Source organism: Syngnathus acus, chromosome 12 (genome assembly GCF_901709675.1).
Source record: "Syngnathus acus chromosome 12, fSynAcu1.2, whole genome shotgun sequence".
NCBI lineage: Eukaryota > Metazoa > Chordata > Actinopteri > Syngnathiformes > Syngnathidae > Syngnathus > Syngnathus acus.
The window spans coordinates 6,905,362-6,924,170 of record NC_051097.1 but is presented as its reverse complement, the minus strand read 5'-3'; the positions used below and the strand labels follow the sequence as shown (position 1 = coordinate 6,924,170).

Here is an 18,809-nt window from a genome sequence, read left to right as displayed (position 1 = left end):
TATTTGATCCTTGCTCTTTCTTTGCTGGGAAGAAAAGCTCGCCTCTTTCCCACGCTCTGAGGACACGTGGTGTCCGGAATGAATTGGATGTAGAAGGCCCCTCCCTCCGCAGTACCACGTCACCTCTTTCTCTCACTCTCTCTTGCTCTACACACACACACACACACACACACCCTAATACAGGCTTTTCAGCAAGAATTCCACTGTTACCAATGTGAGGTGTTGGTTTTTTATTTTCCAACTGACATTTTTACATGACACTTTTACATGCATTTCCTCTGCAAGTTTTCCTGTCTCCTCATTTTTGCATACCGTCCCCACCCTCTCCCGGGACCCCCCTCCTGTCTTTCCCCGCACGTCTCGGCGCCAAAGCTCGGCCTTGCGCGCCGAGTTGCCTCGCTCCGTCCGGCCCGTGCGTTTACAACGCGTCACCTCGACTCCGGGCTCTTTTGTCTTTACGCTGGAAAATGCACGCCTTGTTTATCAACACGGCTCCAATAATAGAACCGCAACTGACTTGCGTGAGCGTTCAAACAGTTCATTCCATCATGGATGATTTAGTAGCCCCAATAATGTGGTAATAACAGTTTGAATCATCCAATCATTCTTTTGTTACTTCCCAAAGCATTGTTTATCTGGTTTTGGCTGCGTCCCAGAGAATTATTCCTAAGAATTAAACGGAAGAAACGCCGAAACATTTTGCCGCTGCGGTCTGCGCAAATGTTTTCCAAGTGTCCAGACGCACTAAAGCCAAAGTTCTGATGGTGGACAGATGTTCCTGATTTTCCGCAAGTTCTCCTCCATTCACCAAGTCAAGGAGAGAGGGAGGAAAAACACACAGAAAAACATAAGCAAAACACATGTAGATCGAAATCCCATTGACACAGAAAAACCATGAGCCGCATTCCATGTTTGAAGTACAATGCGTGTGCACTCTTTCAGGTCAGCGATGGCGGCGGCAAGGACTACACATCTGTTTCTGAACACGACATAAAAAGATCTGAGTTAAATTCTCACCGCAGTGATTGGAGTGAGTCAGAACTATTCTTTTGAACCTTTGCAGCTGTGGGAACAAACAATAAGGAAGCTCACCGACACCTGCAGACGCACCTACAAAAATGCATTGATGAATCACATTCAGGTTTGGCACCTAAGATCATTTTAATGTTAATTTTAGCATGGCATGCTTTGATAAATCCTGACTCAGTTCATACCTGTGGGACGGACTGGAAAAAAAATTATTTTGGATGAATGGGCACCAAAATTTAAAATAGTTAACATCATTTCCAACTAGGCTAGTAATTTTGGTTTTATCTAGAAAATATGCAACTTTTTCTCCTAAACATACCCTGTTTTTTCCCCTCATTAGTGCTGCTTAAAGTCTTTACGCCTATGTTTTAGAGGTGTTTTCTTTTCTTTTTTTTTTTTCAAGTAAGCAAATCCGGTTGAAACTTGCAGCCGCAAATGTGCACCAAATGTGTAGTTGAGTGTGGGAAACAAAAAACAAACGGTGCAAACGGCCCACATACACCTTTGTGCGGTTTGCACTCATTTCCTCCATCCATACGTTTGTTACACTTCAACAATATTCTCTCACCACCTCACACTAGGCGTCAGTCTCACACACACACAAGCACTCGGTTCCCACGGTGGTGGGGGTGGCCGAGCGGCGTGTCAATCTGCGCACAGCGTCACCTCTTTTCACTCGCTAAAAAAAAAAAGAGGAAGTAGAGCGGGCCCTTTTGTTATGGCAAGTCCCACACAGTCTAGTCATTTCAAAACAACTGCAATATATCCGCAGTTTATGATTTAAGAAACCGACTCTAATCTCCTGTGCGGCAGTTGTTCTAAATGAGGGGGGGGGACAGACTTCCGGGTTGCGTTTGGAGGGCGTTTGTAGTGCCATTTGACCCCCACCCACCCCCGACACACCCACCCGCACTCATTTTATAGTAACAACAAATAAATAGTTAAGGAATTCCATGTTTGCTTGGAACTTTTAATTTGTAGAAAATAGTAAAGTCACAATACAACGGCACCTAAGCACATATCAATTATTTTTCTTGAATAGATGACATGATCCAATCTCATTAACATTGACCTGGGGATTTCAGGAAAAATAATCATAGAGACCGTACCCATTTGGCTAATTAATCAGACATTATGATAGATGGATAGACATAGGTAGATAGAAAGATAGATAATGACAGCACATTTGGAGGGGTGCTCGGGCAGAGACCACGCCTCTCTCTCCCGCCGCCCCTCTTCCAGAGCCGGCATCAGCCTATAACCTCGCCGGGTTTCCACCCATTCCTCCACATTTGTCCCCCCCCCCCCCCCCCCCCCTCCTCCTCCCTTGTATTGTCATGCAAATAAAGGACGCGTAAAATATTCCCCCAGAGCGCAGCCACCAGCCAGCCAGAGCGCACCGAGGACGCAACAGAGCGGACCAAACGCTGGTGGATTTTTAACCTTTTTCGGGGGGGTTGTTTTTGTTTTGTTTGTTTGTTTGTTTGTTTGTTTGTTTTTTGTCTTTTATTCGGCGTTCTTAATCCGTCCGTCCCACAGGTAAGTCCGAAAGACCCAAAGGTGTCCGTGCGTAAAAGCATAGCGCACGGGTTTGGATGTGGTGGAATGCGGTCTGGTGTCTGATCTAGTTTGGACTTTGGTGCGCGCGTGTGTGTCCCGCTTTTTCAGGCAGACTCTCGCATGAACAGCCGACGTGGACGTGGGAGAACCAAAGAAGGAGAGTGGTCCGAGGTGTCCCTATATAACATCATCTGCCGCTGCTAGGAAACTGTACAGAGCACCACGCCAACACCGCCGCTCCACACAACACACGGGATCAACTACCTTGAGGATCTGCGTGTTTTCACTCCTTTTTGGGGATATACAAACAAGTGTGGCCAAGCGCGAGAGCTTTTTTAGACGGGATTACTGGGCGCCCCCCCTTTCCCCTCCCTGCTCCTTGTCCTCCGACGCAGCCATGAGCCAGGCGGACGTGTCCACATGCTCAGCCCCGCAAAGGGTCTTTCAGGAGGCGGTGAAGAAGGGCAACACCAAGGAGCTGCACTCGCTGCTGCAGAACATGACGAACTGCGAATTCAACGTCAACTCGTTCGGACCCGAGGGTCAGACGGCGCTGCACCAGTCCGTCATCGACGGCAACCTGGAGTTGGTCAAGCTGCTGGTCAAATTCGGTGCGGACATCCGGCTCGCCAACCGGGAGGGTTGGAGCGCCCTGCACATCGCCGCCTTCGGGGGTCACCAGGACATTGTGCTATACCTCATCACCAAGGCCAAGTACTCCTCTGGGGCCCGGTGATCGCTCGCTCCCAGCCTCCCTTTCTCCTTCCTCCTCTCTCTGCTGTGTGTCAGGTAAAAAAAAAGAAAGAAAAAGAAGGAAAAAAAAGGTAATGGCAGCAACACAACTCTAAACTCCATGTGCCAAACATCAATTGGGCCGCATCTGAATCTTTTAATAACACACACTTATTTTGTTGGTACTAAAGCAGGGGTGGGGGACATTTTTCCAATCAGTCCTCTTGGCACAGTGCTAAATTCATGATCATAATTGTATCATCTTCAAACGCACTTGGCTGGCCGCTGAATGGCCCGCAAGCCGTAGGTTGCCCACCCCTGTCCTAAAAGCTTTTTCTTCTTGAATGTGTCTACAGATGGTGCGTTCCACTCATTGTCCCCCCCCTCCATCTTCAATAATGCTCATCATTGTCCAATAAACCAACCATTTTAACTTATTTAAAGTGAATTAGGGCACTTGATGCTGGAATATCTGAAAGGGAGGACACTCAAAGCAAGAAAAGGCAGAAATATTTTATTGTACTGAACTCAAAGAGCGGCATTATGGCTATCTGACATGCTTTTATGTTTGTTTGTTTGGTTTGTTTGTTTAACCGTCTTGATATAACAAATGGCTTCAATGTGGTTGTGAAGTACTGTACACCATAGCTTTACTTTGTTTCTGTCATTGTTTGAAGAGAGATACAAAACATTCAACTCGCCATCATCCACGCTGGCGTCCAACTTTTTCAAGCCAATCTGCCAATGGTCATTGTGTTGTTACTTTTAAGAAAGAAAGAAAAAAAAAACAGCTGCTTTGTTTTAAAGAAGAAAAAAAAATCAATGAAAAATTGGAATCACTTTATAAACACACTTCAGTATTCTATTAACATCCTCACTGTGAAAGCAGGCTGTTTTGTATTTTTGTCATATTTATGAAGGTACATTTTGATTGAAAAAAAAAAGAGAAAAAAATCTTTAAATGTTAGAGAGTGACTCAAGCTGCTTCAGTTAAAAAAAAAGAAAACTGTCCCATGTGGAGGTATCTCCTCTGTGCGTGCCCCCTCCCATTCCTCCCATTCCTCCCATCAGGATTGGTTGCCTTTTGCCAGCTACCTCGACTTTTAAAGTATTTTCATGTTGTGCTTATGCCAGTATGTTGTGTGTTTTTGCCCCCTTCCACTCCCCCCAAAAAAATATCCTGCATCCTCATTTGGGACTATTTGTTTCACACTACAACCAAACCAGTTCAGACAAGCTAAGCATCAGTGTGCCTTTCTGCAATCTCTCCTTTTTGGGAGGGGTCTGGGGGGGTGTTTTTTTGTTTCCAGTCAAGACAACAAGTGGAATGGCTTCTAAATGCAGGGAGTTTGAATTGCACAAATACACGGAGCCTTGAGAGTCTCTTGGCTTTGGATGGAAGAGTTACTACTACTGACTTTTTGAACAAACACATCAGAACTCACAACATGTGGCAATTGCAGGACTCACAAAGAAAATCCTTAAAGTTGCCTGCTGCATTTAATAAAAGACAAAAAAAAAAAAAAAGCCGTGGCACCCTAACATTTGAATCAACGCTGCTTGTATTTTGTCATAATTATTTTTTTTCTTTTCAAAGGCTTCACAGCAGCTTCATGGGAAGAGTGTTTGAAAGTGTATGCTTCTCATGAGGCCCAAAATTGAGGCCTTCTCATGAGGCCCGCACACACACACAAAACACACACGCACCAGTAAACTGAAGCGATTGGATTGGTATCAGGCAACACATGAAATATGCATCGCTTGTCTTAAACTTGATGTTTTTATTTTTTTTTTTGTTTCAATATTGCACTGATGACTGCTGTTGAGGTTGGCTTTTTATGTGCCAACATTTAAGAATTTTTTTCTGATTAGAAAAAAAAAAATCAAACAGCAAAATACTATTGTATAAATATATGCTCCAGGTGATGAATGCGCATGTTACTTTGTGGAAACTGTTTTTCAAGCAAAGGTATGTACGGTTGTTTATTTGTGTGTATGTGTGTATGTATATATATAGATATATATATATATCTATATATATACACACACACACACACGCTAATGATGAAATTGGGGCACTTTCTTTTCTGAAGTGCTGTCTTCCTGTTTTTTATGAAAGGGGAATACATTTGATGGTAAGATCATTGTAACATGATTAAAAATTGCACGGTTGTGTGGTTGTAAGGCTTACCAGAGTCATAACATTTATGACGTAATGAGCCAGCTGCCGGAGTGGTGTACATGATATGAGTGTGTTGTTCTTTTTTTGTGAAGAAAAGTTTGTTTTTTGTGGGGGGCGCAAGTTGTATTTCAGTTTTTTGTTTTTTTTTGCTTAATTTCAAGCAAGAGGAAACGGCTGATTTTCCTTTTTCTGAATTTTATTTTGAATGTTTGTAACACTGTGATGATGACGTGATGTCACATGGAGATGAGTGCTGTATTATTTTTGTACGTTTGTGTACAAGCCAGTAAAGAAAACATGAAACTTCCAGATTTCCGTGTATCTTTCTATTGTCATGCTTGTACAAAAAGTACATTCGCATTCTGAATTTCCCATAGAACGTTGGTGAAGCTCCACACACGCACGCATGCACGCACACCCTCCTTTTGCTCTTCTGTCTTCTAACCAAGCAGGTCCAGCCCAAATCGACATTCTCTCCCTTTGTCATTCATCTGGCCTCATCCTTTCACCGCCGGCATAAAAGGGCCCGGTGCATTGTGGGTAGGCTCCGTTTAAAGCAGCCTTCCCCTCCCTTGCGTGTGTTTTGGGAGAGATGGTTTTATGTTACCCGCACACATCCAAACCCCCTTGTGCACTCCATCAAGGTTCTGCTCTTAACTAAGCCTTCCAGTCATTATTATTTGCTTCTTGTTCTGAAATAATTATTTTTTATCACTAAGGGTGGTTGCCGTACTGTAAGCTATCATGTGAAAAATTCCATGACACGAGGAAGGCCGTGGGAAAAAAAAAAAGGCAACATGACAAAGCATTTGTCTACATGTTGAACCTGTTAGTGGTGCAAAACTTGAGTGGGCGTTGACTGACGGTTAACTACAAAAGTTACGTCCTCGCCGATTCAACTTTGCGGCCTGGGAACTTTCTGTTTGACATTGTTTACAGTAAGTATAAGGGTAGGATAGATTTGCGCTCCACCACAGAATCTGATCCAGCCCGCCGTGCAATTCTGAAAATAAATAAAATCTCAGAGGAACTATTACGAGAAAACCTCAACCATCCATTTTCTACGGTATATCGCTTGTCCACATTAAGATTGCGGGTGAGGCGGGTGACACCCTGCATTGGTTGCCCACCAGTCGCAGGACAAATATAAACCAACCGCCCATTCACACCTGAGGACAATTTTGAGTCGACTCTAACATGCATGTTTGTGCAATGCGGGAGGAAGCCACAGTACAACCACGGTAAGAAAATTTAACAAATCCACATGGGAAAGCCAGATCTTAGATTTGAACCATGCTAACCTCTTCATTGTCATTTGAAATTCAGGAGGGCTTAAAAAAAAAAGCATTCAAGGGACAGTGCAAGACATTTGAAAGCTTCTTTGACCAGCAGCTGAACCTTCAACCTGCACCTTCTGCATCTCTCTGCGCTTCAGGTACACAAATGCAGGAAAGTTGGTGTGTTTGACATGGCAGCCTGCCGCTGGCTCATTCTGCTGCTCTCTCTCTCTCTCTTTCACTTGTGCAGGATGTTTTTGTTGAGCTTAGCTCCCATTGTTCACGCAGCAACTTGGCTGGCCTCCCACGGCTGCTGCTTGCCGCTGCTGGCTGCTGGTTCCTATCGCCCCCCCACCCCTCGTAATGGCTTCTTCATGTGCCTCCTGCGTGAGCCAGACAGACAACGCAAAGCATCATGGGAGAGAAGAACCAGCTGAAAGTAAATAAACAGATCGACAGGAGTGAGCTCAGCGCTGCAAAGGGCTTAAACTGTTTTTCGACTGTTACCTAAACGGTGGTGGGCTGTGTTTTTGGTACCTATCCCAAAATTGAAATTCGATTGGATAAAAAAATTCATTGCTGGCCCTAGTGTCTCGCCACGGGAGATGGATGCTCTTGCAGCAGCTGCAAACAAGTGTGTGATAATCTTCAGTGTCATTGTTGGGACCCCTCTCATAAAATATTCATAGCAGTGCTCAAAGAGGCCTCACATGATAAGTGTAACATGCAAATGACCAATCAATTCCTCATTTTCTAACGGCAACTGTTCAACCTCAGTGTTGGCTTTGATTGCGTGATCCTTCGCGCCACTTCCTCAAAGTCCCTGACGGTTAGTAAGACAGCGCATATGTGCGGTTTGTGAACTAGGGTGAGAATAAAGCGGGAAACCGCAAAGAGGAACTCAAAGAATGTCTTTCTCATAGCTTCAGTTCCACCAGCAGGTTATTAGCTGACGCTGCACAATCTAATGAGAGCTCTATTGATTTAATGACATGTATGTAACATATTGTAAAGGATTTGTTTTTATAGAATTTTGAAGGGCAAAAGAAATGCAATCCATTTTTAAATACAGTCGATTTGGGAAAATGGAGTTAATTGGTTCCGAATGCTTTTAGGCCAATGGCGAGCTTGGCATTTGTTACCATGACAACAGGTGGCAAAGCCTGAGCATTAGAGGGTTAATTGTTCACATTCAACAACATCAAGTGATAGATTCTTGCAGTAAGGTTATATTTAGCACAGAGCTGATGATGCTCAGTGCATCGCTATGAACATGCTGATGGTGCACAAACAAAAACATGTCTGTGGGCCCCCCACCCAACTACCGGCACCCCGGCCAAAGTCTGCTCGGGTGTAAGACATAAAGAGAGAGAGACAGGTGGTCAGGACGGTCTCTCCCTCGCCCCTACGCTCCTTTTTGAACTCCTCTTTCATTCTCGCACTTCATTCTGCGCTCCTCTCCACGGCGCTGGTGACAAGGCGCTCCATTCACGGCCTCATTCTTACACCCGCCCCGTACCCCATCTCCCCTCCCGGTGCACCACGACCCCGTCCCCCTCCCTGGTAGCTCCATTGTCTCGCTCGTGGGGGCCTGCTTTAGCTGCTATTCACCAGCCAGACGGACTGCCATTGACTGGACACCCCCCACACCCAAGACCCCCTCTGCCCCCACCCTCCTCACACACATATGCACACAGCAACCTGGCCCGTCCCCACCCTGCAAGCTTGCATCAGGCAGCTGCTATGCTAATAGGGAGGAAGGCCCCGGCTGGAGGGCGGATGAGGAGGGGTTCAGAGTAGCCAGCCTATAGCAAAAGGGGGAGATGGGGGGGTGACCCTGCTCCCTCCATCTCCATAGTCATGCCAGAGCAGCAGCAGACCTCCTGTTACACAAAGGGAGCCCCCCACAACACCCCCCGCACCTTCACCCTCCCCATGGCCTCCTCTGTTCCACCTCTTTCTCATTCAAATCCATTTTATACCCCAGTGGTAAAGGCAGCTGTAAGTGCAGTATGTGAAGTAACCCTACTCCTACCCCGCGGGCGCAGCCATTCAACGCGTGCGTGTGCGAGTGCATGCGTGTGTGTGTATAAGTGTGTGTGTGTGCAAGCTTTGTTTTGGTCTGTGCCCCATACCTACACACGCACACACCTGTCCTTGAGTTCAGTTGCATAGACAAATAGTGCAACAATTCACTACCCATCCTGACCGCAAAACAAAGATATGAACCAAACTGTGGATTCAGGCACCCATGCAAATTTTGCTCCTCCACTATATAAAAAACAAATATTATTTTTATTACATTAATGCAGTGATAATCATAGGCAAAATAATATAACAAAGTAAAATGTGACTGTACTGTAAAAAGTTTTTATACTCAACTTTTGATCATGACATGTGGTGTGTGTTGGTATGTTGCATTGTGTCAGTCATGTTTGTACATCTCTTTTAGTGGGCTTTAAAGAGGGAGGGGTAGTTAGAGCTGGCGTTGTTGGCAGGAAGGCATCCCTCGCTCACTCTCTCCTCTTCTGTTATTTAGCCTCTGTAGTGTGACCCTGTGCCCCATTGGGGGAGCCATGTTCCATTTGACATCTGCCTGTTTGTTAGGGAAAGGAGGGGGGGGGTTGCCCATATGGAACTCCAACCCCTCTCACCCCCAACCCTGACATGCACCCACACACACACACACACATACATACATGTACACCTCCTGCCGCTTGCTCCCTTTGTCTTTGCATGTCATGCCATTCCAGCACACAGACCCGCTGCAAGCAAGAACTGGGTAGGGGGGTGTAGATTTGGGGGTCATAGCCAAACAGGTAGATAGACACACAGCGTAAAAAAACCTGCCATCTGATGTGAGAGGGCACTTTTAATTTGACCTACAAGTACACACTCTGGATGGGGCCACTCGTGTCATGACCTGGCCCAGCTGGACTGTGTATGTGTATGTTTTTTGTACAATTTTCACATTTAGAATTGTGTATTTTAGTAGGCTATTCTTGTGGTTTTGGGTTGTGGGTTAACAAATATTATGTAGAAGCAATCGACTCAAGATGACATTAGCACTTGGTCTAATAGGCTACTATTATAATTCATAGTTAGCTATCATGCTAATGAATCAATATGCCCGGATTATCTCAATTCAATTGATTAGATTATTTGTGCTTGAATTCTTGTTTGATACAATTCATTTGTTAATTGACACGCTGCTGCACACCTGAACGTGCACACATGTCGCACGATGAGCTGCACCCATGACCCTCCATATGGATTACACAGTAACACAATGATTCAGTGTGTGAGTTAGCACAATGGATCTGGATGTAGGCTAACGATTTGAAATGCCCCAGTGTGATGATGACAAACCTGCCGGTGATGCCATGTCGTCTGGCAACCTGCTTACCATAATACCTCTTGTCCAAAAGGGGGCTTACCGTGAATTAGGTTGTTAACACCATGATGCACATCTGTTGCGCGATTCTCCTTTATGTGAAAATGCTCAAATTCATCCGCTTACTGCAGCCACCTCTGTTTTGCCTCAAAATATCACCATCATAAAACATTTCGCATCGCTGCACGTATTAAATCCCAATCTATGCAATGTATACTGTATGTGTGTGTGTTTGCGCGCGCATGTGTGTCAGGGAGTAATTACAGAGAATAAAGGCTTGCTTGTACAGAATGAAACTGTGGGGTTTGAAGTGAGATGGAAGATGCTTTTCTGTTTGGCTGAGCACACTCAATGGTGCTATTCAGCCAGCCCCCTTACAGCCCATTGTACTCCCACCAGTAGCCTTACACACACACACACACACACACATGGACGGACGGTGCAGTGTTGGGGGATGAAGGAGCGCCTGCTCAATGTGATGTTTGTAAAGCGGAGATTTTGATTCTGCTTTTTTTTTTTTATCATATCGTACCTTGTTGCTAATACCTGGTGGTCAAGTGGTTCTGGTTCGGGTTTGACTCCTGGTCAGAAATTGATCTCAGTGGTGCAGCAATGTAAAGCTAGTCCATCCCTGCACTCTTGAGAAGTCTTTGTGTCAAAAATCAATACAACACATACTGTCAGTGTCTCCAAGCCTGGTTTGGTTCTGTGCTCCAGCAGTTAATCAGCTCCGCATGACACGCACAGACAAAGTCACACAATAGTCTGGCAAGGCGTTAGACTCCCTCACGCTTGTTGGCGGGGTGGCAGGGTGGTCAATGATAATCAGCCATTGGTGTGCAGCCCATTAGGCCATTGATCCGTTCTGCCACCTGGGGAAAGGAATGTGCCGGGACCTCCCTTGTGTCTGCTTGTGTCACTTTGTGGTCAGTGTGGGTGTGTGGTTTGGTTAGATTACAAACTCATGCCCGTTTTTTTTGTGCTGGAAGATAATACAAGGTATTATTTGTCAATTTCTGCCGTTGTTGTTTTTTTGACTTCATTGTTGCCAAATAGTACACATCGTCTTAAGGAGACGCAACGATAGTGCTGAGTTCAGCATGTTTAACACGTACGTGAGTCGCATATTTACACGGCGTGCGCACAAAGGGGAGAAAGGAGGTTCATTCATTAGCTGCTTCTGTTTGTCACCTCCTTTTCTCAAAGCGGCACAAGCGATGCAACTTTTCTGTGAGTGCAAAAAAAGGACTAATTAAAAGCACTCGGCTTTCGCTGACACTTCTTGGCTGAGACATCATTAAATCACACACTAAAGTTGATTTGATCCAAGAGCTATTTGTTATTCAGCTGCTGTATTTACACTGAAGTTTATTTTTTTGCCGTTTTTGTTTTAGATCAGGTTAGCAAATTTGCAGATTGTACAGGTTGACCTCAACCAAACACATTTCAAGGCGTCCAAATTAATCGATGAATTGATCAAATTAATCGACACCTAATAACTGAGTAATCGTTTATAGCCATTGATACAAAACTTCAAATGTCTGATTTTGCTTCTGATGTCTGTCCTTGACATTATATTAGTTTTGGATTTATAGACTCTGGCTGGACCTCATACACATTAGAAAGTCCTTTTATTCATATATTGACAATGGAAGGACTGATGACTCGGCTTGTCATATAGGTCATCATATATCTTTCGGAAGGAACTTCAGCTTTTCTTCCCCTTTCACTTCCTGTTTATGTCACGGCCAGCTGCCCCAATACTTGTCCATGTGGTGTGCTTTAGAAGTTGCCCGAGTGGTCTCACTTGTGTGTGTGTGTGTGTGTGCATGTGTGTGTCTTTGTGATGAACTTGAAGCAAAGAAAGTGCAAGGGGGAGAGAGAGGCTTGCTGCCATAACAATAGACTGCAGCAGCAGCTGACCAGAGGATCTCCTCTTCTTTTGTCATCCTGTATAATGACATGTCCTCCTCACACCCTCCCCTTCCTCCCTTAGGCCTTCATCATCATGCAGCATCATCTCCCTCATCTCACTACCATGTCCACTGCTCAAATATGCAACCTTCGGGAGCTTACCAACACTCTGTGACCCTCCGCCCACATTCCCCCCCCCACTTGACATGTGTTAGTGCCCATCTGTTTTGAACGTATTATGGAATAAGACCGCTTTACAATAAAGCTACCCTTATGAAAACATTATTATCTCTCATATCGTACCACCCAATTATTTGTTAGGATTATTTGATGTTAGCACTAAATTCTATATATGACAAGAGTTGTATTGTGTTTTGTAGTTATCCAGCTCGAAGCTACTGAAAAGTTTCCATCCAACCAATTACAGACATCACTTCCCGTCACTCTCCGTGGGAACTTCCACACAATAAGCTGTCACTCTCCCTCCTCCAGTGTGTGTGTGTGTGTGTGTGTGTGAGTGTGTGCAAGTATGTGTGTGCATTTGCCATAGTAGCGGTTGAGGCAGCGCCAGGTGATACGGGCCGGTGCGGAAGGTCAGCGCTGTGATGTCACTTCCCCTTCCTGTCCGGATATTCCCAGCATTCTACCAGCACAAGCCGGGAACTCTGGGAACTAAGAGCAGGAAGTCTGGCTCCTTCAGAGAGAATTTCTTTTTTTTTTTAGAAAAACACTTTATTAACAAAAGAAATGAACAAAAAGACATTGCAAAAAAATTTTAATTTTGCTTTGCTATCTTTAAACCCTACTTTGAAACCCTAACTCTAGTATAAAACCCTACTTTGAAACCCTAACCCTAGTTTGAAACCATAGTTTGAAACCCTAACCCTAAGTTTAAACCCATGTTTGAAACCCTAACCCTAGCTTTAAACCCTACTTTGAAACCCTATCTCTAGTATGAAACCCTACTTTGAAACCCTAACCCTAGATTTAAACCCTAGTTTGAAACCCTAACTCTAGTATGAAACCCTACTTTGAAACCCTAACCCTAGCTTTAAACCCTACTTTGAAACCCTAACCCTAGTTTGAAACCATAGTTTGAAACCCTAACCCTAAGTTTAAACCCATGTTTGAAACCCTAACCCTAGCTTTAAACCCTACTTTGAAACCCTATCTCTAGTATGAAACCCTACTTTGAAGCCTTAACCCTATCTTTAAACCCTACTTTGAAACCCTAACTCTAGTATAAAACCCTACTTTGAAACCCTAACCCTAGTTTGAAACCATAGTTTGAAACCCTAACCCTAAGTTTAAACCCATGTTTGAAACCCTAACCCTAGCTTAACCCTACTTTGAAACCCCATCTCTAGTATGAAACCCTACTTTGAAGCCTTAACCCTATCTTTAAACCCTACTTTGAAACCCTAACTCTAGTATAAAACCCATGTTTGAAACCCTAACCCTAGCTTTAAACCCTACTTTGAAACCCTATCTCTAGTATGAAACCCTACTTTGAAACCCTAACCCTAGATTTAAACCCTAGTTTGAAACCCTAACTCTAGTATGAAACCCTACTTTGAAACCCTAACCCTAGCTTTAAACCCTACTTTGAAACCCTAACTCTAGTATAAAACCCTACTTTGAAACCCTAACCCTAGTTTGAAACCATAGTTTGAAACCCTAACCCTAAGTTTAAACCCATGTTTGAAACCCTAGCCCTAGCTTTAAACCCTACTTTGAAACCCCATCTCTAGTATGAAACCCTACTTTGAAGCCTTAACCCTATCTTTAAACCCTACTTTGAAACCCTAACTCTAGTATAAAACCCATGTTTGAAACCCTAACCCTAGCTTTAAACCCTACTTTGAAACCCTATCTCTAGTATGAAACCCTACTTTGAAACCCTAACCCTAGATTTAAACCCTAGTTTGAAACCCTAACTCTAGTATGAAACCCTACTTTGAAACCCTAACCCTAGCTTTAAACCCTACTTTGAAACCCTAACTCTAGTATAAAACCCTACTTTGAAACCCTAACCCTAGTTTGAAACCATAGTTTGAAACCCTAACCCTAAGTTTAAACCCATGTTTGAAACCCTAGCCCTAGCTTTAAACCCTACTTTGAAACCCTATCTCTAGTATAAAACCCTACTTTGAAACCCTAACCCTAGTTTGAAACCATAGTTTGAAACCCTAACCCTAAGTTTAAACCCATGTTTGAAACCCTAACCCTAGCTTTAAACCCTACTTTGAAACCCTATCTCTAGTATGAAACCTTACTTTGAAGCCTTAACCCTATCTTTAAACCCTACTTTGAAACCCTAACTCTAGTATAAAACCCTACTTTGAAACCCTAACCCTAGTTTGAAACCATAGTTTGAAACCCTAACCCTAAGTTTAAACCCATGTTTGAAACCCTAACCCTAGCTTTAAACTCTACTTTGAAACCCTATCTCTAGTATGAAACCCTACTTTGAAACCCTAACCCTAGATTTAAACCCTAGTTTGAAACCCTAACTCGAGTATAAAACCCTACGTTGAACCCTAACCCTAGCTTTAAACCCTACTTTGAAACCCCAACTCTAGTATGAAACCCTACTTTGAAACCCTAACCCTAGTTTGAAACCCTAGTTTGAAACCCTAACTCTAGTATGAAACCCTACTTTGAAACCCTAACCCTAGCTTTAAACCCTACTTTGAAACCCTAACCCTAGCTTTAAACCCTACTTTGAAACCCTAACTCTAGTATAAAACCCTACTTTGAAACCCTAACCCTACTTTGAAACCCTAACCCTAGCTTTAAACCCTAGTTTGAAACCCTAACTCTAGTATGAAACCCTACTTTGATGCCCTAACCCTGTCTTTAAACCCTACTTTGAAACCCTAACTCTAGTATGAAACCCTACTTTGAAACCCTAACCCTAGTTTGAAACCATAGTTTGAAACCCTTACCCTACTTTGAAACCCTACTTTGCAAGCCTTCAATATTAGATCAGGGTTCAACAAAGGCCACCCGTTTCAGGGTACAAATCCTAAAGTGATGCCTTTTAACAATCAGTGGTATATTTTTAAAACAAACTATGTATACAAATACTTCCCACGATATGGGTTGTTGCTGTTGATGTTGAGTCATTTACACTTTTATGCAAATTGTAAAACACGCGCTTTTGTTTCCATTTAAATTGAGCTTTCGCGCTTACCGTACAGCGACAACCCCTCCAGTTGTGTTGAGTGGGTAAAGTAAGCATTTTCAAGCTCTTTATTTACTGTTTATATATGTGTGTATTTCCACAATATAGGATCATCATAGTGATGGGTCCATGAGGCGTCGTGTATCGTTTCGACACATGGCCAAACTGTATTGATACTGTCGATACTGTGTCACTGAGTGCTGACACCTGCTGGACATTAAACATACTACAGGCAACCTAGTTGAGAGACTCGACACTGATTTGATGACCTCGTATATACATTAATTAATCTAAGTAATTATGTTTTATATTGTATTATTTCACATATTCATTTCAATTGAAAACATATTTTATTTATTAGTTACAGTCAATCAATAATGTGAACATGTATCATAACATGAAAATCTAATGAATGTGTTGTGAAAGAGGATGTTTGTTTTTTTTACAAATTTTTAAATTTGTAAAATTACATGCAGACTATAGGCTGAAACGGGTTTTAAAACAATAACTTTTCTCAATGTTTTGAAATAACCTGTTGCGCTTTTTGGACACAATTTCTCCTCACACGGCACAGATGAGGCTGGAGTACGGGGATTGAACCCGCGACCTTGGCGTTATTAATACCACGCTCTAACCAATTTAACCAGCCGTGGGTGCATGGTTGCGTAATATAATTTTCTATAGGTGTTCGACCGATGACATGGCAATCCAGACTCCGCAAAAGCACTGGAATGCAGAGAAATTGCAACGCAAGCCGGAAGAGGTTTGTCTTTTGATTGTCCCAGTATCTGACTTGGGGCTGCTCCATAATTCTTGATAACTTCGAGGATGAACTGCAAAAGATTAGATATTGTTTTGGCAGATCCATCCCGTTGACAATGCGCTTCCTTGACAGCTCGTTCAGTGGGTCAAAACGAACTAAGTGGGATGGGTGCAGTACAACATGGCTCCAGCAGAGGGCACAAATCCTCTATAGTCGAGCAGTATTGGGTTTTGGTCAGTTGATGGTTTGAAGTTTTCTGTTAAATTGTAATGTTAAGGGTTAAAAAACAAGACGGCACATCATTATAGCTGACAAGGAAATCGTTTTAAAAAAAACACGCAGGAAAGAGACGATAATTTAATTCAGCATCAAATCAGTCTTAAATAACCAGAAACACTTGCTAGTCATTTAAAAGCCTACAATGGCACTGGAAGGATTTATTGTCAAACAGAAACAGCCTCCACCCCAAAATCAAAAATCTAGCCAAGTAGTATGTGCTGAAAGGAATCTCCAATATGTAAGTGAGCAAATGTTGTGTTTGGGTACAGAGACAACTTCTTTGGCCAGTATTTTAAGTCTGTGTTGGCTCGTGAGTAAACGATTCATTCAAAAGATCGATTTTTTTCAGTGAACGAATCACTTCCTAAAGTGATTGGTTGTTTTTTCAGTTCATATGACTTCAACCAGTAGGTGTCGGTAATGCGTATTGAAGCTGGTGCCACCTCGCCGTAAAACAAAACGAAGAAGAAAATGACGTAACTTCCCGTTCACGAACGAGTCATGAATTGCATTTGCCGTTCACCAACTGAACGGTTCTGTGAGTGAACGAGTCAGTGAGTGATTTGCATTTCCAGTTCATCGCGAGAACAGATCAGTGAGGGAACGAATCCTGACTTTCCCTTTCGCGAACGAGTTAATGGGTGAACTGCCTTCCTTCCCGTGCATCAACGGATCAGTCAGTGAACGTGTTGCGTCTCCTGGCATGAACTATGTAAGCCAGAATGTAGATTTACGATTTACCATAGAAAGAACCACTCACTGAAAGACCACTTCTTTTATGCACGTTTTCTCCAAGCTAACGGCTAACTTTATTGCATGAAGGGATGCGCCGTTATGCAACAACTTGATTTTATAACACTTATAGTAGTTTTTAAATAACGTGTATGCATATATACGCCTAAATATTGTTATCCAAGATATCTACTGCAATTTCACATTAGATTGCTGGTTTGAGATGTACTTTTAATATTATTTCTTTTAAATAAACATTTATGTTAAAACTTGTCTGGTGTTTTATTCCTTGTTTTTATATTCGCCAATTAAACCATAAAAATCAGACATTTGATTAACTGCTTTATATGACAATATGTGTTTTATGTTATAGGAGTTGGTGTTCCGCAAAATAACAAATGTCGGCATAACTGGGGTTTTTTTTCAACCTTTTATTCAAACACAAACACATTCAGTATCATAACACCATCAACTACAATCCAACAAATACAAAATTAAAACATCAATGTCGGCATAACGTATGTCGGCTGGCATAGCAGCAACGCTGTCTGTCACTCACTCGTGAATCTTCGCGAACGAACCTAAAAATGGCGGTGTACCTAATAGAGTGTCCGAATGACGTCACAGATCAAACAGCCAATCAGAAAGTGGGGGTGAGGGCGGGTGTGGCACTTTTCACTTTCAGTTAAGCTTTGACCATGATTTTTCCCTAATAAAGTGGCCTGTTATTAGGTACACTTGAAAATGGCGGTGTACCTAATGGAGTGTCCGTGTGGTTCCCTCGTTAAGTGCACCTGCGTGAAAAGTTTTAGCTCCTGCGGAACGTGAAAGTGACCAAAAACTTTTCACGCAGGTGCGCTTAACGAGGGTCACTTGGAAAACATATTGGAACGCGGCCCCGAAGACTAGAGCTTGACACCTGTGACCTTTGACCATGATATTTCCCTAATAAAGTGGCCTGTTATTAGGTACACTTGAAAATGGCGGTGTACCTAATGGAGTGTCCGTGTGGTTCCCTCGTTAAGTGCACCTGCGTGAAAAGTTTTAGCTCCTGCGGAACGTGAAAGTGACCAAAAACTTTTCACGCAGGTGCGCTTAACGAGGGTCACTTGGAAAACATATTGGAACGTGGCCCGAAGACTCGAGCTTGACACCTGTGACCTTTGACCATGATATTTCCCTAATAAAGTGGCCTGTTATTAGGTACACTTGAAAATGGCGGTGTACCTAATGGAGTGTCCGTGTGGTTCCCTCGTTAAGTGCACCTGCGTGAAAAGTTTTAGCTCCTGCAGAACGTGAAAGGAGCTAAAACTTTTCACGCAGGTGCGCTTAACGAGGGTCACTTGGAAAACATATTGGAACGTGGCCCGAAGACTAGAGCTTGACACCTGTGACCTTTGACCATGATATTTCCCTAATAAAGTGGCCTGTTATTAGGTACACTTGAAAATGGCGGTGTACCTAATGGAGTGTCCGTGTAATTCCCTCGTTAAGTGCACCTGCGTGAAAAGTTTTAGCTCCTGCAGAACGTGAAAGGAGCTAAAACTTTTCACGCAGGTGCGCTTAACGAGGGTCACTTGGAAAACATATTGGAACGTGGCCCGAAGACTAGAGCTTGACACCTGTGACCTTTGACCATGATATTTCCCTAATAAAGTGGCCTGTTATTAGGTACACTTGAAAATGGCGGTGTACCTAATGGAGTGTCCGTGTAATTCCCTCGTTAAGTGCACCTGCGTGAAAAGTTTTAGCTCCTGCAG

At 43.3% G+C, this 18,809-nt stretch overlaps 1 protein-coding gene and 1 long non-coding RNA gene across 3 annotated transcripts; both read left to right on the top strand.

Annotated features, from left to right (window-relative positions):
* The first annotated feature begins 2,328 nt into the window (after positions 1-2,328).
* nrarpa (NOTCH regulated ankyrin repeat protein a) lies at positions 2,329-5,812 on the top strand. 2 transcript variants are annotated; one of them, XM_037266677.1, is made up of 2 exons: positions 2,329-2,568; positions 2,698-5,812. In XM_037266677.1, the coding sequence occupies exon 2, from the start codon at positions 2,987-2,989 to the stop codon at positions 3,323-3,325; it is 339 nt and encodes a 112-aa protein (XP_037122572.1). In that variant the 5' UTR covers positions 2,329-2,568; positions 2,698-2,986; the 3' UTR covers positions 3,326-5,812. The 2 variants fall into 2 exon arrangements, with proteins under 2 accessions (XP_037122572.1, XP_037122571.1); XM_037266676.1 differs by having other exon boundaries at positions 2,331-2,568; positions 2,702-5,812.
* A 257-nt stretch (positions 5,813-6,069) lies between these two features.
* Positions 6,070-7,239, top strand: LOC119131893. Its single transcript, XR_005099727.1, has 3 exons — positions 6,070-6,744; positions 6,830-6,938; positions 7,031-7,239. It is a non-coding gene; the product is annotated as an uncharacterized LOC119131893 (long non-coding RNA).
* Positions 7,240-18,809: the final 11,570 nt, after the last annotated feature.